Raw genomic sequence first — 25,084 nt, forward strand, 5'->3', positions numbered from 1 at the left:
TGAGACCAGTTTCATAGTCAAGATGACTCAATAAGATCGAACTTTGGTGAAGAAACCGTCGGAGCTTGGGAAGTGGAAGGCTTCCTTGATTTCACATCTTTGCACCGCATCGGATTCACCGGAAAATGAGCTTTTGAACCAATGTGAACTCCGGAGACCTTATCTTTTGAACCACTGCTCCGAACTGAGCGATTCTAACTGTTCTGAGAAGGTCTTTCACAGATCTCAAACTTTTATGAAGACCGGGTAGGCTAGTTTGGTCCGGAAAGGCTCCGTCCGCCGTGATCTTTGGAGTCCGCCGTTCGGTTCTCGGATGCGCGTAATGCTGGTGCATCTTCCGGAAGCTGTATCTTTCTCCTCACTGATCCGAATTGGATGATTTCAACTGCTCTGGGATCTTTGCTTGATTCTCTCCAACTTTGATGAAGACCCCGCCAACTGATTTGGACCGGAAGGTTCCCCGGATTGCTGATCTTTGAAATGCGCGGGCAAAGACAGGTTTTGGTCGAGAAAAGCTTCCCGCGGTAAGGAAAATGACCGAGGGTTATGTACCGCGGTAAGCTTTTTAGCCGTAAAATTCTCTCGCCTTGGCCAAAAACTTAACCCGTGGTATTTTGCACCCGATACTCGACCCAGGCTGATTTTGGTCGATCGGTAAGGGTTTTGGTCGGTAATGAGCGTTCGGTAAGCTTTTTGACCAAGGTTTCTGTCCAGCCGGTACGAGTTTTGGTCGAGAAATTCCTCCAAGCGGTTTTCACCATTTTTGACCCTATTCTTCACCGTTTTCTTCTCTGCTCCTCTTCTTGAGCTCCAAATGACTTCCAAAGCACCTGATAAAGACTTCAAAACATGCAAAACTCTTTGGGACCTAATGCAAGTCCTAAATCCTATTTTGACGCCTAAAGACTCAATTTTCATGGGAAAACACATGATGAGGACTCTAAAATGCAATCTAAATGATGTAAAATATAGACATATCACTGAATCGGCCGGCAAGACCTTCCGGTAATGTGATTTTTGAGATGTATCTGCACCCGAGATTTTTGGCCGAGAACCTTAAACAGCCGGTACGTGTTTTGGCCGAGAGATCTACCCGTGGTACATGAAAATTGCCGAGAAAAAGCTTCCCGCGGTACAGGCTATCGCCGAGAACCCCCAAAAAGTTGTTTTCACCATTTTTAAAGCTCCATTCACCATTTTTTCTCCTGGCTTCATCTTTTCAGGTCCAAACTGCTTCCAAATCACCTGTAAACACTCCAAAACATGCAAGACTCACTTGGACCTAATGCAAACCCTTAAGTCCTAAAACAACACCTAAAGACCTAAAATGCATGAAATAAGATATGATTTGGAATGAAATATACAACCTAAATGATGCAAATACATATCAATTCCCCCGCACTTGTCCTTTGCTTGTCCTCAAGCAAAAAGAACAAATGAGAGAAAGAGGTTGAAAACATTGGGAGTTCATATTCCTTAATGAGAGAGTGTATCACTAAAAGAATTCAAGGCTCATTGTCCTAGTTGCTAATTCTAAGATGCAGTGCAAACAAGATTACTCATAAAACCTTTGCCATACTCATCATAAAATGAATCAAGCTCATGCTTAAGTTTTCACAAACAGCCATAGTTCCAACCTTTTGACATTGATTTAAGCTCATGTGGATCATGCTTATGCAAATCATGTGAACTCACTTGTCTTGGGACAGGGTTATGAGATAAAGATGATCTCATTCAATGCTTATGGTTTCAATGCAGCTCAAGGGATCACTCAAGAAGGAATAAACTTTAACAGAAGGCTAAGGGTAAAAGGCAACTGATGCATACAAGAGTAGAATCCCATCTACCAAATGCCCCAAGTTGGTCTTTCACCTTAGCTCTACACCCATGAAGATCACACCATAGCTACTCTTCTCTCAAGGCATTCATTGCCTCATCAACCCACTCCTCACTTCACTCTCACTCGGTTTCGCACCAGGGGACTCATCTTTTCATCTTCAAACTCAGGCTTTGGGGTCTAAATCTTTCACTTAGCTCTTTCTCACATAGCACTGTTTAGCCTCTTTTCTTTTCTTTTCAAAATCTTGAGCCTTTTTGGCTTCTTTTCTTTTCTTTTTACTTAGAGGCTAGACATCTTCTTTTCAAAACACAAGAGCTTTTCTTTCTTTAAACAACAGACCCCAAACCGATTTCTTTTCTTTTCCATCCCCTGGTTCTCATCTCAAACTCTCTCTTTTTCACTCAGTGTTTCCCAAGATCTCTTCCTAGCCTACTCTAGACTCATGATGCAGAGCTAGATCTACATGAAACTCTACTCTTGTCGCCCTAAACTCAACACTTTCTGTCAAGTTTATTCAGAAAAAGACCTCACATCTCTCACTAGAGTGTTTCAGGCTTCAAGTAAGGTTTGGTTCAAGGTAGGGAACTGTCTCAAGATGAGAGAACAGCTATTTGAGCTAGCAAAGAGTGGTAAAAAAGATAAGAGAGCTCGTATTTTAAGGTACCCATGAGTTCACAATGACATCCACAAACATGATAATTAGATTGTCAAATTATGGTTCTCACTTAGATAAGGCAGGAACTAATCAAAGCTTGACTCACTCAACAAGTTTAAAGCATGGATCAGTCTTGATTTCTTTCTTATTTACATGCATCAGAGAACTAGAAACTAGGGGAGTGAACCGAATTCTTAAAGTGATATTCTCTCAAGGAAAAACCTATTATCACTCCCTTGCATTGATGCAGCCTATATGAATATGCAACTAGACTTAATCCTAAAAATGAGAATACAACTACATGAGCATTTTTTTGTGAAATTCTTTGATTTTTCGATCTTTTTGGTTTTTATATGCACTTAGATGCAACTACATGAATGCATGCAAGAATGTGACTCAAGACTCAAAATAGAAAATAAGAACAGAGAAAACATGATTAGTAAAAGATGAAACTCCTCCCCCACACTTAAATAACACAGTCCCTTGTGTTATAAAAGCATGAGAAAGGAGTGCAAACCCAAACAAGCAAAATGCAAAGAGAAAAAGAAAGAACTCCATGCATATGTACAAGGGTTGGAGTGTTACCTAGGAGCTGTGGAAGTCTGACTCCAAAGAGTAGGAGGGGTTTGATGTGTTGCCAGATGGTGTCTCCCAAGAGTGATGGCTTGGTTCCTCAGAAATGGCTTCAAGGTCCACCCATGCTGTACCGTATGGTACCAATGCTGTGCAAGTGGTCGAGCTCTCTCCAACCTCTTCTCTGTGTCTTGGTGAAACTGGTGGGGGAGATCTTTCTTTGCAAGGGTTCTCAAGCTTCTTGATTCTCTTTTTCATCTCATTGATACACTTAGCCATCTTGTGTATCGTTTTGTCCTTATACTTGCACCATTGCTGAAGGAAACCAATCTTTTGCTGAGCTCTAAACCCTGAGGTGCCTGGCTCTTCCCAATTGTAATCATCAAAGTGGCATCTGTTCCTTCCATAATACTTCTGAGGTGGAGGCATACCATCATCTTCAGCACCAGCAGCACTAGCAGCACCAGCTTCAGCAGCCGCTTTCTTTCCCTTGGAAGCTTCTTCTTTGCAAGCCTTCTTGTACTTGAGAATTGGTGGATCAGTTTGGACATTGTAGAGCTCTTCCTTCAACATGTAGAAGTTAATATTGCGCTTTACTTGGACTATGGTGAGGGAGGGATTGGGCAGGAGAACTTGGAGGGGCTCATCTATGAAGTACTTGAAGTTGTAAACCAGCTTGGCACCAACTCTTCCTTGAAAGAAACCAATCTTGCATAGATGTGCTTCATTAATCAGATCAAACCTTGCCTTACTCTCCTTAAACTTGTATCTGATAACACCAGATTTTGACCATTTTTATGGATCACTTTAATGTCTTTTACAGGTGTTTTTACTCTATTTTCAAAGGTTTTCAAAGGATTTCTATGTTTTCGGATTTTAAAAGACTTTTCAGGTAATTTGGGATAAAGAGGCACAAATTGGAACAAAAAGACTCTTTTGGATAAATGCAGACAGTCAGAACTCTCATGGAGAGACGAAGACCTTCTCACCGTCTGATCACCCTCAAAATTGGACAACTTATAGAAGAATCAACCAGCTTTCAAATGCACTTGGTTTGGAGACATTCCAACGGTTGGATCTCAAGATATTTCATTAGCCCCGGAGCCTCTCGAAGATGGCCAGCAAGTCACGCTACCGCGGCCAACAGCCCATTCCCCGCCGTCACAAGCCTCCCGACCGCGGCCAGCCATCTATTTCCCACGGTCACGTCATTCCTGATCGCGGCCTGCTAACTCCGAACTAAAGCCCATATTTATGAAGCTCAAAGTCATTCTCAGCCTCAATTTCGGAACCCTAGAGACCATGGAGTATTGAAGACTATAAATACTTGTCATTTAGGTCGTTTTTAGACACCACCCTTCATACTTTACAGAAACCCTTTTCCTTTAGCCGTTTTTATGCGATTTTTGTAGAAGATTGTTCAAGTCCGAGTTTTTCAATAGAGAAGCTTTCTTTCATCTCTTTTCTTTACTTTTTTGATTACTTTTATTAAAACCAATGATGATGTCGACCTCAGCTATGTCTGAATAGATCCGGAGTTGGGCTTAGGGTTCCCGAAAAGGGCTCTCATAATCGATTAAGACATCTAGGTTTATAGATCTGGGATTTCAACTTTGTTCTCTGTTTATTCTTGTTCTTATTGCATGTATGCTTGATTGATCACCTAGTATCTGATCTAGATAGTTAGTGTTGCGAAAGTTTTCATTAAGTATCAGCCCTAAAATGAAATAGGCGATTTTTCCATAGGAGTGGAAACCTACCTGCGGCGATATCGTGAGTATTGACGAGTCTTGTGCAGCTCTTGCGTTCTCCAGGGCCAAAGTGGAAACCTACTGGTCAGGGTTGCGAGAAACAGTTGGTTATGATCACGACAGTGACGTAGTCATACCGCCGTACTCTAGCTCTTGAACCCTATATATCTATATCCATCAATACCAATCTATCTACCCTAGTGTTAAAACCGATTATGATCCCTGTAGAGTTCCTGAAAGCTCAGCGTTTTTAGCCATAGTTTACAAACCAATCAATTTTTACTTGCTTATTTAGATCTGCATTTCAATTGCTTTAGTTCAATATTTTGCTTGCTTTATTTCCTTTCCATTTGATTTTTCTACTTGTTCCTTAGGATAGATTTATTTGCTTTCTTTTGTTTTAGTTTAATCCGTGAAAAACAACCAACCTCTAAAACCAATCTAGTCTAGACATAAAGTTAGAAACCGTAGAAGAATACCAGGCACACAAATCTCTGTGGATTCGATCCCTAAATACTACAACTGATTAGCTGTGCACTTGCGGCTTTCATTTGTTTTTGTTAAGGGTAAAACTTGTTCCCTCACGCAGTTGACACGCATCAAGTTGTTGGCGCCGTTGCTGGGGATTTGTTTCGCTGCCTTTTGCTATTTTTCTTGTTCTAACTTCTGTTCTAGACACCTGATCTCTAGTTCTTTCTTAAAGTTTTGCTGAATTATCTTTCCCTTCTTTTGTTTTTCTCTGAATTGCATGAATACCAGGCGTAGACCTGTAGAAAACATTCTGATTCTAGACGAGATAGACAGACACGAAAGAGAACTTCGAAGACTTAGACGAACGCAAGGAATGGCCAACGACGACCAGCCTGGAGATCCTATTAACCGAGCTTTAAATATGGACCAAGCCGGGTCCGAACATGGAGAAAATGAAGAGAATGATCACAGAGGAGGTGATCATGCTCGACGAGATGGAGAGGAGGATGAGGTTCCTCCGAGAAACCAACAGAATCACGAGAGAGAAGAACGTGAAGATCTTGATGCACCCATCAATGCAGCCGATGGTGACCACCAAGGAATGCAGCCGAATGGGCGCGCTAACCGCCCTGTGCAGCCAGCAAATCAACACCGAAGACAAGCCAGGAACAATCGCATAGCTGATTTTGATGCACCTACTCAAAATTTTCAGAACCGATCTGCAATTCAAGTTCCATTTCTGAACCGGAATGAGTTTGAAGTCAAGCCTCAAATCATCTCATTGGTGAAACAAAACCAATTCCATGGAGTTCCTTCTGAACACCCAATGGACCATATCGAGCTCTTTGAAGAAATCTGCAGCATGATGAGAACAAACCAAGTTCCAGCAGACTATTTAAAGTGTAAGTTGTTCCCTTTTTCATTAGCAGACAAAGCTCACTGTTGGTTGAAATCTTTGCCTGCAAGATCGATTACTAATAGGGAAGAGTTCAAAACTGCTTTCCTGAATCACTTCTATACTAAGTCAAGGTCGAACTTGTTGAGAACAAATATCTCAAGCTTTCAGCAAGGACCGACTGAATCTTTCGATGAAGCCTGGGAACGTTTTAAGGAGTATGAACGTGATTGCCATCACCATGGATTTCCTGGATCAAGCCTGCTGAGCACATTTTACCGAGGTTTGCAACCAAAATACAAACTTTCGCTTGATACAGCTAGCAATGGAGATTTTGGACAAAAGACGATAGCACAAGGAAGAGCCCTCATCGAGAATTTGGCTCAAGCAAATAGCAATTATTGTCCTGAATACGATCACGCGACGAAGCAAACCGGAACAGACAACAAGGAGATAAACGAGTTGAAGAACATGATGAGCCAGCTTTTGAAGAGCAACAATCGCCCAATCCATGCTTGTGAGACCAACAATGGCACAGAAGATGAAGGACCTAGTGATATCGATCACATTAATCAAGACTTTCAAGAAGAAGAGGTGAATTATGTAGGTACACAAGCACCATACCCAAACCGCTTCAACAATGGTTTCAACAACAACTTCCGGAATGCAAATTACAACAATCTCTCTTACCGCAATCCAAATGTGGAGAATCCTCAAGATCAGTACTATCCACCACAGCAAAAATCCTTCCAAAACAAGTTCCAAGGTGGAAACTTCGGAGGGACAGGAGCTTATCAACCGCGACAGCCATATAACTACCAAGGTACGGGTTTTAACAATTCAATTTGTACAACAGCAAGGAGTCACGACGAACCAGCTAGCTTCACAAATCGGTAGACTTGAACAGTCCATCCAACAGCTCGTTATGACGAACGAAAAAGCTTCTAAAGACATGAACGTGAAGGTTGACTGCATGTACAATGACCTGAACGGGAAGTTTGAAGCTTTATCTTCGCACGTCAAAAAGCTAGACGTGCAAGTCACCCAAACAGCAGACTCTATGAAGAGGCAAAGTGGAGTTCTTCCAGGAAGAGTTGAAGATAACCCTAAGAGGTTTTGCAACGCCATAACCACATTGCCCGAAGAAGAGGTCAGAACCGATGGAAAGAAAGAAGAAATCCCAATCTTTGTAGCACTTTACAAGGACGTCGATGCCAAGCAGCCGCCATTCAAGGTACCTCAACGATCACCGTTTCAAAGGCTTACAAAAGTCGACGATCCGGGACATTTTGTTTTCCAATGTTTCATTTCAGGAATCAAGTTCACAGACTGCCTGTGCGATTCCAGAGCCAATGTCAACATCATGTCAAAGACATTTGCCAAAAAATTGGGCATAAAAACCTTAAGGACATCGACGGTTAAGGTTATCTTTGGAGATTCATCTCAAAAAGACACTGAAGGGGCGATTCATGATCAACAAGTTCTAGTGGGAGACAAGATTGTTCCAGCAGATTTCCAAGTCCTAGAGATGGATAAAGACAAGGAGAGGCCACTCATTTTCGGGAGACCATTCCTAGCTACCGTAGGAGCAGTAATCGATCACGCAAACTGGCATGCTGTTTTCCTCAATGTAGATCGCAGAAGGTTTTATCCGACTATCCTAGATGATTTTCCAAGCAAAGGAAACCGGCCAAAAGAGAAAGAAAAAGAGAAGACGAAAGCTTTTGCAAAGATCAAGATCATCATTCCACCGGATGCAATAGAAACTAGTGAGGACCAAATCCAGGAGCTGATCGAAAACACAAAAAAGGTTTTAAACAATGTTAAAGTCCGAAAGAAGAGTAAAGGAAAGAAGACGGCTCCTCAAGGAGAAGAAGTGAAACCTCCAGCGACTGGAAGTGATAAGGGCACATCAAGTGGAGTGCCATTCAAATCAGTCTGATTCTTCATGCCTACGTCGAGCTAAACGACTTAAAACAAAAGCGCTTAATGGGAGGCAACCCATTTAGGTACTCTTTCTTTTAGTTTTCTTTTCCTTTTTACAATTTATGCTTTCTTTTTCTTTTAAGTTTTAGATACTTTATAAAACAAAAACACAAACAAATCAAAAAATTAGAAAAACCAAGAAGAAAAGGGTAGGTTTTTAGCTGCTCGGCCCGGCAAAGACCTGAAAGTTGGACGAAGGCTGCAGAAAAAAAGGGCCGCAGTCGCGATCAACCGACCCGCAACCAAGGCATCATCGACCGCGGCACCGTGAATGTGACCGCGGCCGAACCTCCAACAACCGCGGTCACGCGTCTCCTGACCACGGCCGTTGGTCGTTGAGATGGGAACGCGGATTTCTACCGCTTTTCAAAAGTTCCCGGAGTTTTCCGGTGATTTCCGGAGTTTTCCCGGTGAAGCCCGTTAAGATTTTTCGTAAGTTTTAAACCTCCGTTGCATGCAAGACAAGAAAGGTAAGTTCCCGTAAACTTATGAATTCCCGAAAATTTCCCGTTTTTGCTACAAAAACGCTTTTTAAAGAAATGAAATGCACTTTTTGGATCAAAACTTCTTTTTCTCTTCTCTTCAAAAAGATTTGGAGATTTAGGAGATAGAACACCTTTTTCAATTTTTAAGCTTTTTAAGAGATTCTTGGCCCAAACCTCACTCTTTTTCAAAGCTGATTTCAATTCTGTCATCAAATCTCTCTTTCCAGCAAGGTATGAAGCTCAAACTCGCCATTTTTAATTGATTCTAGAACTTAGGGTTTTCTTAAAAAGCCCAAATCTTGGTTTATTGATGGTGGAAATAGCTTAAGAACAATAGATTATCCTTTTAGGTTATCTAAAAATTGATTTTAACACCTAGCTTAAGAGGAATTGAGATTTTTGAAATTTAGATTCTACATGCTTTATAAAAATCGAATTTGGACAAGCAAAATTGATGAATCTGATTAAGTCTTGTGTGATTAGTGATTAGTATTAGGTAACCTATATATTTGACATGGAAATTGCTCATTAAAACCGATTTTTAGAAGATTTCTATGTTGAGAACATCAAAAATCCGAATCTAGTCATGAACTACTCGATTTCTTCAATTCAATGTCAATTATGCTTGCTTGTGGTTTTGACTAATCTCTTGATACTAAAATTAGTATAACTGATCGTTAATGTGTTAAAATCAGCATCCATATTCACTCTTTTTCCAAGAATCATCTCATCTTGCAGAAAAATGGAACAAACTAGATCCCGAAGAAGCCGTCTCACTGGTGACAGCTCTGAGGACATTCCCGATGATGCTACTGTTGGAGAGTACATGCTGAACCAAGCCAGACCGAGAAGAAGAAACTATGTGATGAGATTGCTCCAGCACTCAAGAGAAACACGAGCAACTCCCGAGCCACCACAGATCCGATACATTGGCAAGGAGATAAACCCGAATGTGGACTATGCAAGACGTCTCAAGAAGCTGAACATCAAGCCCACGCCCTGCATTGAATATCATACACTTGAGATGCTTGGAATCAGAGAAGATGTAATCTGGTAAATCGATGCACTTAAGGTAAGACCCTACATGGAGCTGAACCTTCCAACTTATCCTGAGCTAGTCCGCGAGTTCTTAGCAACTATTACACTCCACCACACGAAGAGGAGGAACCCCAGAGCATCAGATGGCATCTTGTCATTCTCTATCCACGGACAGCCTTACTCGCTCACCATTTCTGCACTTTGTGAGGCTCTTAAGCTTCCATACACCGATGGCATTTACCTTGAAGATGAACCCGATTTTAACTTGTGGAGAGAGATGGGTCATGGAGTCTATAATAGCGGGAGATCCAAGTCAGCCCTTCTTACTCATCCTGCAGTGAGAGTTGTGCACAAACTCTTAGCACACACGATTTTCTCTAGAGCCAACATGGGATGTGTTTTGAAGACCGAGCTCATTACACTTCAGATGCCATTTATGGACGACCCACGACTTGCCTGCTTTGCCTGGATCATAGCACAAAACATGGTAAAGGTGAAGCATGATTTACATGGTTGCGAGGACGCTACTCCAGCTTACGGGAGTGCTATTACAGCGATACTACAGGCTGTAGGATTCGATTTCTCATCTGATGATCAACTTCCCGATGTCTGGTATGACCTACTTTATCTCTCTCGCGATCACACTATCTCTCGTGCCGCTTTCGATCTAGACAGGTTTGGTTACAAGTATTGCACTGGCACTGAGGAGCACCGAGTCTGCTTGCCTTCAGCATCAGTCCCGAAATTGTGTAACGGAGGACGTCCGCGATGGACTCTGGAACCCGATGAGTTTCTGCCATCTGTACCTCGTCTACCATTCACCATTGGCCAATACATAGTGGCCAAGGCAAAGCGTGATGCAGCTGCGGTCGTGCTCATTTTCAGCCATCTGTTTCGACCGGCCACACCTCGTCATCGACATCATCACACACACATTCTGAGCTGGAGCGCAGAGTTGAGAGACAGGGACGACGCTTTGAGCACGTTGTCACTTTCCTACAGGAGCAGCACCAGTTCGCAGCAGACACATCGGAGGATGAGTGCTTGATCAGCACTTCACTGCCATCACGGTTCTATCATCATTTTCTTTTCTTTTATCTTATTTTATTTCGCTTTTATTCACCGTTTTCTCACCAACTTTTTCACACTGAGGACAGTGTGATTTAAGACTGGGGGAGGATGTCTATCCGTACTAATCATTTTCTTGCTTTTGTTTTCCAATTTCAAGCACTTTTTAAATTTTAATATGTAACCTATTCGACATTAAGTATTTTTCAGGAATGTTTGACACAAAACTATGATGATTTAGACCTGCACGCTTCTACACTATGCATGATAGCTCATTTGTGGTTAGCACTAGACTAGGCGGTAGCTAGAGTACTTGCACTACGAACTCCCACCAGAGGACTTCTATTCATGGAGATTCCTTCTGACAGGATATACTAGCTCATTTTATTTGACCTTAATATTGACATCTAATTTTCTCATCATTGATTTTAGGCAGGCATCGACATACACATCTAGGACGTCTTTTACCCTCACTTTTACCACTCTTTGTCGTCCTAGATGACCAGTTTATCTTTATCTGGTACCATACCCTAAACCCAAAACCCTTGTTTTCAATCCTCATGCATTCTCTCTTTAGTTTATATCAGCAGATATGTGTAAAAACGTCGGAGAGAAGAGGAGCGACGCAGTTTTCAGTCACTCACAAAGGAGACTGAATGGAATTGGGAAGGAAGAGTATCAGAAGCCTCATGAAGCTTTACAAGACAGATCTTAACTGGTAATTTCGTACTCTCTATGACTCTATATCTAAAGGTGTTCCCTCTCTTTCAAAAAAAAAAAAAAACGAACGAATGAAAAGAGAGAGGGAAACAAAAAAAGCCTAATGAGTCCTAGATTGTCGAAATTTGTGGAGCAAGAAACAACTACTAAGCGTTTATAGAGCTATTTTTTTGAAAGATTTAAAAAAATCTAAGTCTGAGGGAGTTAGGAGAGAACCTGAGGAAGAAGACCAGGAATCTATGGCAAGAAGAAAGTGACTGAAAACTGTGGATACCAACAGCTTCACTCTCTCATGCGGTTTTGCATAATATCTTGGATCCTCCAGATCTTCAGGTAACCCGTAAGCACTTTAAGCCTTACCCCTAGAATAACCATTTTTTGACACCTAGCCTAGATTGCCTTGTCTAGACTTTCTTTGATGAGAACCACCGAGATTTTTAATGAATGTTAAGAGCTAGTTGACTGGAAGTTAGATCTTAGTGCATAGATTTCCGCATGACGGATTAACGGATTAGTTATGCCTGTATTGCTAGTGAGAATTTTCTAGGCTATTCCCGATTGATGCATACTGATTGATATTGGTCTAGAAGTTTGGTCTCTGAGATTTTGTTTAATTCCTGCGTTTTCAAACCTCCCGTCGAGATTTAGCCTTTGATTTGTTTGAGGACAAACAAAAGACTAAGTCTGGGGGAGTTGATAACATCAGATTTTGACCGTTTTTATGGATCACTTTAATGTCTTTTACAGGTGTTTTTACTCCATTTTCAAAGGTTTTCAAAGGATTTCTATGTTTTCGGATTTTGAAAGACTTTTCAGGTAATTTGGGATAAAGAGGCACAAATTGGAACAAAAAGACTCTTTTGGATAAATGCAGACCATCAGAACTCTCATGGAGAGACGAAGACCTTCTCACCGTCTGATCACCCTCAAAATTGGAAAACTTATATAAGAATCAACCAGCTTTCAAATGCACTTGGTTTGGAGACATTCCAACGGTTGGATCTCAAGATATTCCATTAGCCCCGGAGCTACTCAAAGATGGTCATCAAGTCACGCGACCGCGGCCAACAACCCATTCCCCGCAATCACAAGCCTCCCGACCGCAGCCAGTCACCTATTTCCCACGGTCACGTCATTCCCGACCGCGGCTGGCTAACTCCGAACTAAAGCCCATATTTCTGAAGCTCAAAGTCATTCCCAGCCTTAATTCCGGAACCCTAGAGACCATGGAGTATTGAAGACTATAAATACTTGTCATTTAGGTCCCTTTTTAGACACCACCCTTCATACTTTACAGAAACCCTTTTCCTTTAGCCGTTTTTATGCGATTTTTGTAGAAGATTGTTCAAGTCCGAGTTCTTCAATAGAGAAGCTTTTTTTCATCTCTTTTCTTTACTGTTTTTGATTACTTTTATTAAAACCAATGATGATGTCGACCTCAGCTATGTCTTAGTAGATCCCGAGTTGGGCTTAGGGTTCCCGAAAGGGGCTCTCATAATCGATTAAGACATCTAGGTTTATAGATCTGGGATTTCAACTTTGTTCTCTGTTTATTCTTGTTCTTATTGCATGTATGCTTGATTGATCACCTAGTATCTGATCTAGATAGTTAGTGTTGCAAAAGTTTTCATTAAGTATCAGCCCTAGAATGAAACAAGCAATTTTTCCGTAGGAGTGGAAACCTACCTGCGGCGAGATCGTGAGTATTGACGAGTCTTGTGCAGCTCTTGCGTTCTCTCCCTTCCAAGGCCAGAGTGGCAACCTACTGGTCAGGGTTGTGAGAAACAGTTGGTTATGATCACGACAGTGACGTAGTCATACCGCCGTACTCTAGCTCTAGAACCCTATATATCGATATCCGTCAATCCCAATCTATCTATCCTAGTGTTAAAACCGATTATGATCCCTGTTGAGTTCCCGAAAGCTCAGCGTTTTTAGCCATAGTTTACAAACCAATCGATTTTTACTTGCTTATTTAGATCTGCATTTCAATTGCTTTAGTTCGATATTTTGCTTGCTTTATTTCCTTTCCATTCAATTTTTCTACTTGTTCCTTAGGATAGATTTATTTGTTTTCTTTTGTTTTAGTTTAATCCGTGAAAAACAACCAACCTCTAAAACCAATCTAGTCTAGACATAAAGTTAGAAACCGTAGAAGAATATCAGGCACACAAATCTCTGTGGATTTGATTCCTAAATACTACAACTGATTAGTTGTGCACTTGCTGCGTTCATTTGTTTTTGTTAAGGGTAAAACTTGTTCCCTCACGCAGTTGACACGCATCAATATCCTCTTGCCTTCAAAATCTTTGTTACAACCCAACCATGGACCAGCTTTGCATCCTTCTTCTTTGAATCCCAAATGTACTCGTTGTAGAACATCAAAGATTTTGCTAGTTGAGAGGCAAGGCAAGGTGTGTGAGAATATCCTTCATAAAGCTTCCCATTCTCATAAGTTGGCATCAACTGTTTCAGTCCCACACCAAGGAGGTTCAGATCACCTTGGTGAACTCTCCCAACATCAAGCTTGAAATATAAGCTGTGAGCAAGGATCTTATGAACATATCTCAGCACCGGGTTTCTTATCCAAGAAGCCTTAGCTGCTCTAGCTGTGTACTTCCCAAATGCAATTGATCCTCATAAAGCTTGAAGTTCTTCCTTGTTAAAAACGATCTTGTTGGAGAGAGGGGTCTTTTCAGGTGCATAGAATCCAAATATCTGAGTCAACTCCCTGAATGTCACTGTGTAGATCTTTCCTTTCACCTGAAACTGTATAGTTCCGAGACCTCTTCCTTGAATCACATTTGGATCCCTTGGCATGTACAAATCAATTTCAAGAGAGGCCAAGAACTCTTGAGACTCCTCCTCATAAGCTACTTCTCTCAGTTCCAAGAGGGATTCAATACCCATGTGCCCAAGCAAAGTTTTTACATCCTCATAGATGCCAATCTTCTTCAAAAATTCTACATCAGGGAACCTCCCTTGCTGGATCCCCATCTGCTGAAACTTGGCCAGATAATCAGGCGTTTCTGGTTCAGTTTTCTTAATCCTCTTCGGTGCCTCTTCAATGGTGCCTTGGGAACCTCCAGCTGAGCTGCTTGAACCACTCTCATTCTGTTCATCATCAGAGACCACAGCCAGTTGTTTTCCCTTCTTCTTGGAGCCAGAAGTAACCACCAAAGCTTTCTCCTCATTTCTTGTTCTTTTTGGCTCTTGCTCACCCTTTCCTTTCTTTGTACCCTTCTTGGTGCCTTGTCCATTCCCTTTTGGCTTTGAAGATCCTGAGACCAAGCTCTTGTCTTTGGATGCAAGATCTTTCTTCATGCGAATAAGTGCATTGGTTCTCTCAGTCATCTGCCAAAAAATTTCTCAGAAACAAGTTAGCACAAAATCAAGTTCCACAAAGTTCTCAAGAATTTTGAAAAATTGTTGCAGAAAACGATTTCTAAAGAATATGAACAAGTTTCTCAAGCCAAGCATCAGTCCAATGAATTCATAGAAATGCAAAACAAGAGTGCAAAGCAAAGACTCAACAAGAAACAACTTCATCTCTTTTTCAAGAAAAATCTCTTTTTCAATAAATTATCTTGCAACAATTTTCAAACTCAAGAACAGTGAATCACCAAGAAAGAGCTCTGTTTTCCATGATAATCTAGCACCCTACCATTTATAAAAATAATCCCAAGGTCTCTAACAACCTATTAAAATCGATTCCACACAATGAAGCTCAAAAATACTATCTAAGAACATGGAAAAAGATGAGTTTTAACAGAGTGAATACCTTGGGATTATGATGCAATGAATTCGAAATGCTAGCAGGATGAGATTACAACTCAAAAACGAGCTCAGAGCACTTTGAATCAATGAATTTGGTGAAGTAATGAGAAAGTTATGAAGGAAACAATGGAGAGAATGAGGTTTAGAAGGCAAACTCGTTTTCTTGAGGAAGAAGGAGTGTGGGACTAGGTACAACCTTTGGACTGGTGGTCAATAGATCCACTTTGACCAGTCAAGGCTTGACTTGTCCCTTTTTTTGTTGACCAAACTCCTTTTTGACCTCCTTTTTGCGGCTTGGACTCAGCTCGGCTTTCCCGCAGATTTAACCCGGTGTGTTCAGCGAGTATCTGTGCGACTTGGGACTTGTTGTTGACCATCTCTCACACCCAAGTCGCACAAAACTCTCTCTTGCACGTTCTTGCCTCTTCTTCTATGCTGCGACCTGGCCTGATCTCAGAACGACCCACACGTCCAACTCGGTGTAAACAGCGAGTATGTGTACGGCCTGGGCTCTTCTTGGTCTGTCTCGCAGGACCGAGTCGCACATTTTAAACTTTGGACGACCTGGCACCTTTCCGCAAGCCTGTCTCGGTGTAAACCACGAATGTTTATGCGGCCTGGGCAGATTCTGAACCATCTCGCACGCCCAGGTCGCACATTTCATCCTTCTAAGGCCTTTTTCCCTCTTCTTGGTGTGCGGCTTGGTCTTCTCTTGAACCGTCTCGCATGACCAGGCCGGTGTAAACAGCGAATACTAGTGCGGCCTGGTCTTCTTTTCACGCCGAACTGCACGCCCGACTCGCACACATTGACACTTGAACACCTCGGCCTCTCCTTTGTGGTGTGCGACCTGGGAGGATATTGGGCAAGTCGCGTAACCAACTCGGTGTAAACAACAAGTTCTTCTGCGGCCTGGTCTTCTTTTGTTCCAACTCGCAGGCCTGAATCGCACTAATCCACCTTTAAACTCCTTGGCTTCTTCTTTTGGTCTGCGGCCTGGCATCTCCTGAATCAGCTTGCAATACCAACTCAGTGTAAACAGCGAGTTCTTCTGCGACCTGGTCTTCTTTTGTCCCAACTCGCAGGCCCATCTCGTAGACCAGCAACACTTAGCATTTTTCTTGCTCAAATCTCTTGCTGCTAGATGAATAACCCACAGACCCAAGTAGGTTTAAACAGCGAGTTCTTGTGCGAGTTGGTATATAGCCTGACTGAGCCGCACACCCAAGTAGCACACAGGCGTCCATCAAGTTTCCATGCCTTAAACCCCTTTCTCAGCCTTGTCACAATTTTGTTCTTGAACCATAGCCTCCAAAAGTTACCTGGGACCTGACAACACTTCACAAAACCCATCAAAAGATCCTAAAACATAAAAAAAAAAGATTAAAAGAACTATGTACAGGGATAAGCTTGGGGTATCTCCCAAGAGCACTTTGTTTAAAGTCTCTAAGTTTGACTTTGAGAACCTGTTTAACAGGTTGGTGGATCATCAAGAGGAACTGTAGAAGCCTCCTCTCTCTTCTCAGAAACCAGGTAATGCTTGACCTTTTTTTCATTCACAAAAAAACCCTTTCCATCCTTTCCTTCCAAGACCAATGCTCCATAGCTTCTAACCTCTAAAACCCTGAATGGTCCTGACCATCTTGACCTTAACTTACCAGGAAAGAGCTTGACCCTTGATCTGTCTGTTTGAAACCTCTACTTGGCCGCTGGTCTGAGGGTGATATGGACTAGCTATCTTGTGCTTGACACCATGCTTCCTTAGCAATCCCTCTAGAGTTTTGTTCACAAAATGAGAACCTCCATCACTTATCACTACTCTAGGAACTCCAAACCTTGGAAGATGGTGCTTTTGAAAAGCTTGATCACCACTTTAGAATCCTTGGTTGGGGAAGCAGCAGCCTCAACCCATTTGGAAACATAATCCACAGCAACAAATATGTACTGATTCCCATATGAGCTCATAAAAGGATCTATGAAGTCAATATCCCAACAGTCAAAAAGTTCCACCTCTAAGATAGGATTTTGGGGCATCTCACTTCTCTTGGAGATGTTGCCTTATTTTTGGCACTGATCACAGCTTGATACAACCACCTGAGCATCTCTGAACATTATAGGCCACCAGAACCCTGATTGTAACATTTTGGCCATTGTCTTGAAAGCTCCTAAGTGACCTCCATAAGCTATGCAATGCTTACATGTTTTACAGTTTATATGTTATGCATTTCTTAAATGTTAGATATTGCATTAAGTGTTTATGATAACATTTATACATCGAATAATATGTTTTAAAATCTAAGCAATGCATAACATCTAATAAGCGATACATTCAATTTTAGTTTTTAACATCTAAAATACCATTAAACAATGCATAGGATATAAATCAAATAAATTAAGAGATTATATTTAGATATCGAATCTTAATGCATAATGTCTGAACAAATAAGGTATGAGTGTTCATGATATCTTCTTTCATATAACAAAACATGATCATTTAAAGAATGTTGTTTTCAACATTAAGCAGTTAACTTCAGAAATAAAGGATAATGAGTTTTATATGGTTCCATTTTATTAAGTTTTTAAACTAGCTAGTTTTTTTTTTAATTGCATGTATTAAAATTTCACTCACTCTTGTCAGAATCCTCTTCATCATCATAAGATTCTCTCCCTCATATTGAATGACTACATCTTTAGAGTCTTGTTGTCTACTTTTCTTATAGATGGTATAGTAATGCTTGACTCTACACATTCAGTAGTCTCAAACTTTATCAAAATCTTGTCTCTCTGTACACTCATACTTAAGGACGTAATTTCATAATGCTACTGGTTCACCACTATCACAACCACTTACTTATACTCTATCAAAGTCTTGTCTCTGTGTACACTCATATTTAAAGAAGTAACTTCATAATGCTACTTATCATTTGTTAAATTTTATTGTGTTATCCTTTTATAATCTCTGATGTATTTATTGTAAAAAGCTTTTATCATATTTAAAGTGTTAATTTACTAATTTTATATATTGCTTAAATCTTAATTTTTGAGTTTAAGTACCTGTCATAACATATAAATAATGAATTATATGTTATAACATCTAAAAAACGCATGACATCGAAGATGTTATGCATTGCTTAAATATTCGAGAAAATATCATTTATATTAAAATAATAATTAAACAGTATATAATATTTTCCTTTTTAACATTTTACATAAGCGCATAACACTTAAGCAATGCCAAATATTTTAGCTTAAATATCTAACTCAATGTCAATTCGCAAGAGTGATCATTCAAGATGGTAGTTAGGCCAGGGTATGCCGGATCACTTGAAGCATTTTCTTCCGAGAGTGTATAATCGTTTGATAGGTCATATACTTCTACGAGCGATTTTTATGCTGCCTAACAAACTACTAGCTGAAAAGGTTAGAACTCTGGATCAGTGAGACACTACTAATGTTAAAAACAAGAATTTGTACATTTCTGTTATATGATAAGTGCTCCATTAATAGCAAACTGTGAGATGGTGATATATAGTATAGTAATTCTTCGGAGTTAAGTGTTGCCATGGTTAGAGGTTTGGTCTATTAACCTTTTAGCTGCTTAAAAGCTTTCTCACATGATTCATCCCATGCAAACATCTTGTCCCTAAACATGTTGTAAAAATTTATAAAACTTCAAAGCATTATTTTAAATATCCAATGTGGTTTACCATATATCACCAATGTCGATTTTCATTGTTTTTGCAATGCAATGGTCAGAAATTTTGTTTACTAATCTCTGATATATTGCTCTTGCATTCTTCATGCCAAATAACATTACTTAGGGGGGGTTATTGGGAGTTAGATTTATGAAGATTTTAGTTGATTTTAAAAATCATGAGATTTGTCAAATTTTTAAGAGTTTTGTTGGATTTGTAAAATTTAGAGAGAGTTCTATGGATTTAAACAATCTATTAAGAATTTTTTAATATGACAGATTTTGAGAATCCAAGGGATATAGGTAGTATTTTGAGAATCATGATTTATGAATTAAATTATAAAGAATCATTATGCCAATAACACTAGATTATAACAGAATCATAGAATCATTAAAATGCAGACTTTTTGAATAACAATGGATTTTGATTAGATTATAAAAATCATCATATCAATAACAACTGATTTTTATAATCTCTAAATGAATAACAGAGGAATCTATTAAGAATGTAAAAATCCACAAACCAATAACTATAGTAACAATAGATTCTTCTATCGGTTATAACTAAATCTTTCTATTATTATATGGATACATTCTTATTTGATTATAACCCGAAAATACATCCATAAATTAAATGTTGGTAGCTTGTGTTTGGCTGTCAACTCAACCAATCTTTCAATATAAGGTAAAAATAAAACTATCAATTATTTTTCAAATTTAATCTCTTAAACTTATTTTTAGTATATGTGAATATAAAAAATAATCTTTTTAAAAAGTCTGTATTCTTAAAAAAATTCTTAATTTGATTTTCAATATTGAAATATACTATTTATAAATCTCTTAAATGTTTATAATGTAAATTCAACTTCCAAAACTACAATATGATTATCAAATTGAAATATAATAAGTACGTATTTAATTATCTCAGTCATGTGATTCAAAGAAAACATAACATTCATTTTAGATTGAATACTTAGCTCAACCACTTATCAAAAATTTCAAAACCCATCTATATAAGCTAAAACTAAATGCAATCATCGATTAAATAAATAAAAAAAGTGTTGAGGCTTAACAGATCAATCAGGCCCAACAAATTTAATTCAGAACGGGTTTAACCCGGGTTTAACCCAAACCCGATACACTTTATTTGGAAGCAGTTGTTATATACAAGTAAGGGATATGTCACAAACAATTAATTTTGAATATTTGCTGCAGCAACTAAAAACATTAATTTACAGTAAGACAGGTAGGATGTTGTTTTCTTGCTTACGTCAGTCGGTGCACAAGTAACGGAGATGAAAACCAAAACGAAGACTGCAGAAGAACACACCTGTCTCTCTACTCCTTCAAGCTTCTTCTAGTTTACTCTCTTAAGTTTCTTCTGCTTCACAGTCACAAACTCACAAGTTACTAAGAAATTCTTCTGCTGGTCCCCAATATTCTGTAGAGTCTCTCTCTCTCTCTACTTCTTTCTCTCTCTTTTCTTCTTCTAAATTCTTGTACTTGTGATTTGGGTTAGCTCAAAGCGAGGTTTTTCTTACTGGGTTCTTGTGTTCTGTTTCGACTCATCCATTTACAGGCAGAATTGAAGCTTCTCGAGCTTAAATATCGTGACTTTTTTGTTTCTTTTTGGATTTTAGTTAGTGAAAGTTTTGATTTTATTTGTTACAGAGATATAAAATATGTCAGCTCCGGCACCGAAAGCAGCGTCTGAGCCACAACCACATCCTCCAAAAGAACAGCTTCCAGATATCTCTTACTGTATTACAAGTCCTCCTCCGTGGCGTGAGTTTGTTTTCTCTTTGCCTTTCCATAAAATTGTTGGTTCTTGATTGTTCTGCAGACCTTCTCGGTATATCCATTGTTTTGGAGCCTTTGTGATTGATTAGATTCTTCCAACTTTTTTACTTTTCTTTTTATGAAAGTGGGTCTGATTTTGGTATCATTACTTTTTTGCTTTTTGTTGTAACGTGAGGATTAGATTCTTGTTTTTTCTTTTAGAATTGTTCATACCTTGAGAATCTTTTAGCTGTTTTCGGTGATCATTCTTCGTTAACATAGGAGAATATTGTTTATTATTTAATAATTATGTGGCCTCATTTCTTCAAAATTAGGCGGTGAATTCTTCTCAGTAGATTCTGATGTAATTTTGTTGTTATATGTTCAATCTAACTGTTTTTTTGCAGTGATATGTTTCTAATTTGGTGAGTGGTTTTTGTGTAACTCTTGTTTAATGCTTCTTATTTGGTAAATGTGAGGTTCAAAGTTTATTACTATCTTTCAGCTGAGGCTATTCTGCTTGGGTTTCAACACTACCTTGTGATGCTTGGAACAACAGTTCTGATTCCATCGGCTCTTGTTCCACAAATGGGAGGTAGAAATGTAAGTCTTTTCTCTAGAAAACTACTTCTACAAACTATCATTTTCATTTTTTTTTTCTTTGGTTATAGCACTTAAAATTTCATGATTCTTGCAGGAAGAGAAGGCGAAGCTGATTCAGACAATACTCTTTGTAGCTGGAATAAACACGTTGCTCCAAACGGTGTTTGGAACTAGATTACCTGCTGTTATTGGAGCATCTTATACATTTGTCCCAGTTACAATCTCAATCATGCTTTCCGGGAGATTCAACGATGTTGCTGATCCAGTTGATGTCTGTAGCTCACACTTATTCCATATTGTGTTTTTTTCTTTTTATCTTTTTGGTCTACTGTTTCTATCAATAAAATTTTGGTTAGCTTGATTATTAGTGTACTTGCCGTTTTGATGATACCTTATCAGCGGTTCACGAGGATCATTCGGGCAACACAAGGAGCTCTAATTGTTGCTTCAACTCTTCAAATTATCCTTGGCTTTAGTGGCCTTTGGCGTAATGTTGTAAGGTCAGACTTTGAATAACATTAGACTAAAATCTTGCTCCACTGTGTGGGTGAAGAATATGGTATTGAACTTCTGTAATTGCAGGTTCTTAAGTCCTCTGTCTGCTGTTCCTCTGGTTGGATTAGTTGGTTTTGGCCTGTATGAGTTAGGCTTTCCCGGTGTAAGTCATCTTGTTCTGTAAATGGTAATATCTATATATATTGAAGTAGTGGAATGATTCTTTGTTATTTGGGCCAGGTTGCTAATTGTATTGAGATTGGACTGCCAGGGCTTATTATACTTATACTTTTATCACAGGTAATTGTAGTTACATAATCTGAAATGTGTTCTTTCCTGTTTCCAGTAGGTTTGATGTTTCTTACCGTCTAGATGGTACTTTTTGCAGTATATGCCCCATGTTATGAAGGGAGGAAGACATGTATTTGCTCGCTATGCTGTCATATTTTCCGTGGGGATAGTATGGCTTTATGCTTTCTTTCTTACAATTGGTGGTGCCTATAAAGGTGTTGGGGCAAATACTCAAAGAAGCTGTCGGACTGATCGTGCCGGGCTCATAAGTGCTGCTCCATGGTAAATAGAGAGCACATAGCTTGGACATTGGATGTCTCGCTGAGTGATATCTAGCAAGAAATTCATCTTCTTTAAAGGCTTTGATGCTCAAGTGTGGCTTACCATTTTAGGCTTGCCTTACTGTGCAGGATAAGAGTTCCATGGCCATTCCAGTGGGGAGCACCATTGTTTGATGCCGGTGAAGCCTTTGCCATGATGATGGCTTCTTTTGTTTCTCTTGTTGAGGTTTGTTTCAATCATCTATACCACTTGTAGTCATGACTCATGTTACACAATTAACTGCTGATCTGCTAGATATGAAACTTGAAAGCGTAGGTTAAGGCACTAATTTTCATATCCATGTATGATGTATATATAACATGTTTTCCTTCATTTAATGAAATTCATAGGTTGCATACTCAGTAAGTTTAAATCTCCAATGTGACACATTTCTTGATTCCTATGAATTTTCTTGCTGTTTAGTTTAGCTTGTCTTGTTTACTCCTTCGTTTGATTTGTTTATCGACAAAAAAACATAAAACAAAACAGTCGACGGGCGCTTTTATTGCTGTCTCAAGATATGCTAGTGCCACAATGCCGCCCCCTTCTGTTATCAGCCGCGGTGTTGGTTGGCAGGTAAGTCATAAGCTTCATTTACAAATAGCATCGATGAAATATTCTTGGGTCATTGATAACTTGTCTCAGCTATGTTAACTTTCTTGTTTAGGGAGTTGCAATTTTGGTTTCAGGGTTGTTTGGAACTGGCATAGGGTCTTCAATTTCTATGTAAGACCTCATATTTAACTTTTCCAAACCTAGGACATGAGTTGATTTTGAATCATGCGTTGCTTTTGATTTCACATGTGTCGCAGCGAGAATGCTGGTCTGCTAGCTCTTACAAAAGTTGGTAGTAGGAGAGTTGTCCAAATATCTGCAGGCTTTATGATATTCTTCTCCATTCTTGGTAAGCCTGTCTGTTTCAGTAAAATCCATCAAGAATTGTAGTAGAACTCATTAATTGATTGTCTTACATAAATCTAATGCAGGGAAGTTCGGGGCGGTGTTTGCATCAATACCTGCTCCTATCATTGCCGCTTTGTACTGTCTCTTCTTTGCGTATGTAGGCAAGTGTTGTTTATAAGCAAAAACAAGCAATATCTCCTGTTTAAAACACACAAGTAATCCAAGTTTTGCTATATCTCATGTTTAAACACACAAATACTGTGGATCAGGTGCTGGAGGACTGAGTTTGCTGCAATATTGCAACCTGAATAGCTTCAGGACGTTGTTCATATTGGGCTTCTCAATCTTCCTTGGCCTATCAATTCCGCAATATTTTAACGAGCACACAGCCATTAAAAGCTATGGTCCAGTTCATACCGGGGCAAGATGGTTCAACGACATGGTCAATGTTCCCTTCTCGTCCAAGGCCTTTGTGGGAGGGTGCGTGGCTTACTTGTTGGACACGACGCTTCACAAGAAAGATGGTTCGATCAGGAAAGACCGAGGTAAACATTGGTGGGACAGATTCTGGACTTTCAAGGGTGACCCGAGGACCGAAGAGTTCTATGCTCTTCCTTTCAATCTCCACAAATACTTCCCTTCTGCCTGAAAAATCCTTACAAACCTTCCTTTTAGGTACACACACCTCGTCTAGTAGGGTCTATGTGTATATTCGGTGAGGAGACTAGAAACACAACTAGATATGATATTAACCCAGAGTTAGCAATATGTTGGAAATATTACTGTGATGTTTATTTCTAAATTTATGTTTTGCATTATTGTTATGGTTGTTTTTATAATTAGATGTTTTGCATTAGCATGGTGCTCGTTTCGTCAATTTTTTGGAGCCTATATTGATTTTATAATCAAACTAGGAATTAATCCGCGGTGTAGCGCCGAGATAATTTTTTGAAACGTAAAATAATTATTTTCAAAAACAATAAATAGTTGTTTTATGAATTTTATAAAACAAATTAATTTGTATATAAAGTCATTTTTATTTATTAGTTTGAACTGTAAAAACTGAACCGTATGAAGTTATATTATAAGCGGGTAAAACAAAATAAATTGTTTCTTTAATCCAATAATATTAGACTAATATATTATTGAGGTTAATATACAAAATATTATAATATTATAATCATCAAATCTAATTTACATTACTGAATAACTGAGTTTTATAATGTATTCACAAAGTATAAAAAATCAGTTTTATCTTCTTTAACTATATATGTAAATAAATATAATATTCTTTAAACTTAGATTTGATATAAAATTAATTAAAATACAATAAATTATATTTAATTTTAAAAAGATAAATTATAATATTAAATATATTAAATATACAATCTTTTTTAAAAAACTGATATTTTGTATTGTGAGATTTTTTTTGATGGATATTAAAAATTTAGAATCATCATCTGTTTATATCGAACTAATCCGTTTATTTAACATATTTGTACTAGATTAAAATACAAAACTAATTATAATATGCACTGTTTAATAACTCTCACTTTATCACAAACTTTTTAAATAAAAATCAATGTCAAATTTTTGGTAAAAATAACTCAAAAATTATTTTTATATATAATCAAGTAAATATAAAAAATTATAGTAAAAAAATATTTCACCATTTTTTATATCATAAATTTTAGTCTTGATTTTTATATTATTTAATTGTGAATTTTTTTTAATTTCAT

At 38.8% G+C, this 25,084-nt stretch overlaps 1 protein-coding gene and 1 non-coding gene across 4 annotated transcripts; one reads left to right on the forward strand and one right to left on the reverse strand.

The window, feature by feature from the left end:
* Nucleotides 1–6,328: 6,328 nt before the first annotated feature.
* On the reverse strand, nucleotides 6,329–6,433 carry LOC112086962. The gene has a single exon (XR_002899811.1). It is a non-coding gene; the product is annotated as a small nucleolar RNA R71 (small nucleolar RNA).
* Nucleotides 6,434–20,160: 13,727 nt separating this feature from the next.
* LOC18018287 (nucleobase-ascorbate transporter 5) lies at nucleotides 20,161–24,160 on the forward strand. 3 transcript variants are annotated; one of them, XM_006402137.2, is made up of 14 exons: nucleotides 20,161–20,396; nucleotides 20,625–20,738; nucleotides 21,238–21,335; nucleotides 21,430–21,606; nucleotides 21,735–21,835; nucleotides 21,918–21,993; nucleotides 22,071–22,130; nucleotides 22,219–22,403; nucleotides 22,532–22,628; nucleotides 22,932–23,018; nucleotides 23,110–23,168; nucleotides 23,255–23,346; nucleotides 23,429–23,506; nucleotides 23,615–23,994. In XM_006402137.2, the coding sequence occupies exons 2-14, from the start codon at nucleotides 20,636–20,638 to the stop codon at nucleotides 23,992–23,994; spliced, it is 1,593 nt and encodes a 530-aa protein (XP_006402200.1). In that variant the 5' UTR covers nucleotides 20,161–20,396; nucleotides 20,625–20,635. The 3 variants fall into 3 exon arrangements, with proteins under 3 accessions (XP_006402200.1, XP_024012048.1, XP_024012047.1); XM_024156280.1 differs by having other exon boundaries at nucleotides 20,188–20,401; XM_024156279.1 differs by lacking the exon at nucleotides 20,161–20,396 and having other exon boundaries at nucleotides 20,636–20,738; nucleotides 23,615–24,160.
* Nucleotides 24,161–25,084: the final 924 nt, after the last annotated feature.

The sequence above is a fragment of the Eutrema salsugineum genome, unplaced genomic scaffold, assembly GCF_000478725.1.
Source record: "Eutrema salsugineum unplaced genomic scaffold, Eutsalg1_0 scaffold_2, whole genome shotgun sequence".
Classification (NCBI taxonomy): Eukaryota; Viridiplantae; Streptophyta; class Magnoliopsida; order Brassicales; family Brassicaceae; genus Eutrema; species Eutrema salsugineum.

What these genes read in the sequence shown, in the direction of transcription:
- LOC18018287 (XM_006402137.2), top strand. Translation starts at nt 20,636, where the DNA reads ATGTCAGCTCCGGCACCGAAAGCAGCGTCTGAGCCACAACCACATCCT. An exon ending in ATGTTGCTGATCCAGTTGAT is followed by an intron (nt 21,607 to 21,734) that starts GTCTGTAGCTCA and finishes ATACCTTATCAG; the next exon opens with CGGTTCACGAGGATCATTCG. An exon ending in GATATTCTTCTCCATTCTTG is followed by an intron (nt 23,347 to 23,428) that starts GTAAGCCTGTCT and finishes AATCTAATGCAG; the next exon opens with GGAAGTTCGGGGCGGTGTTT.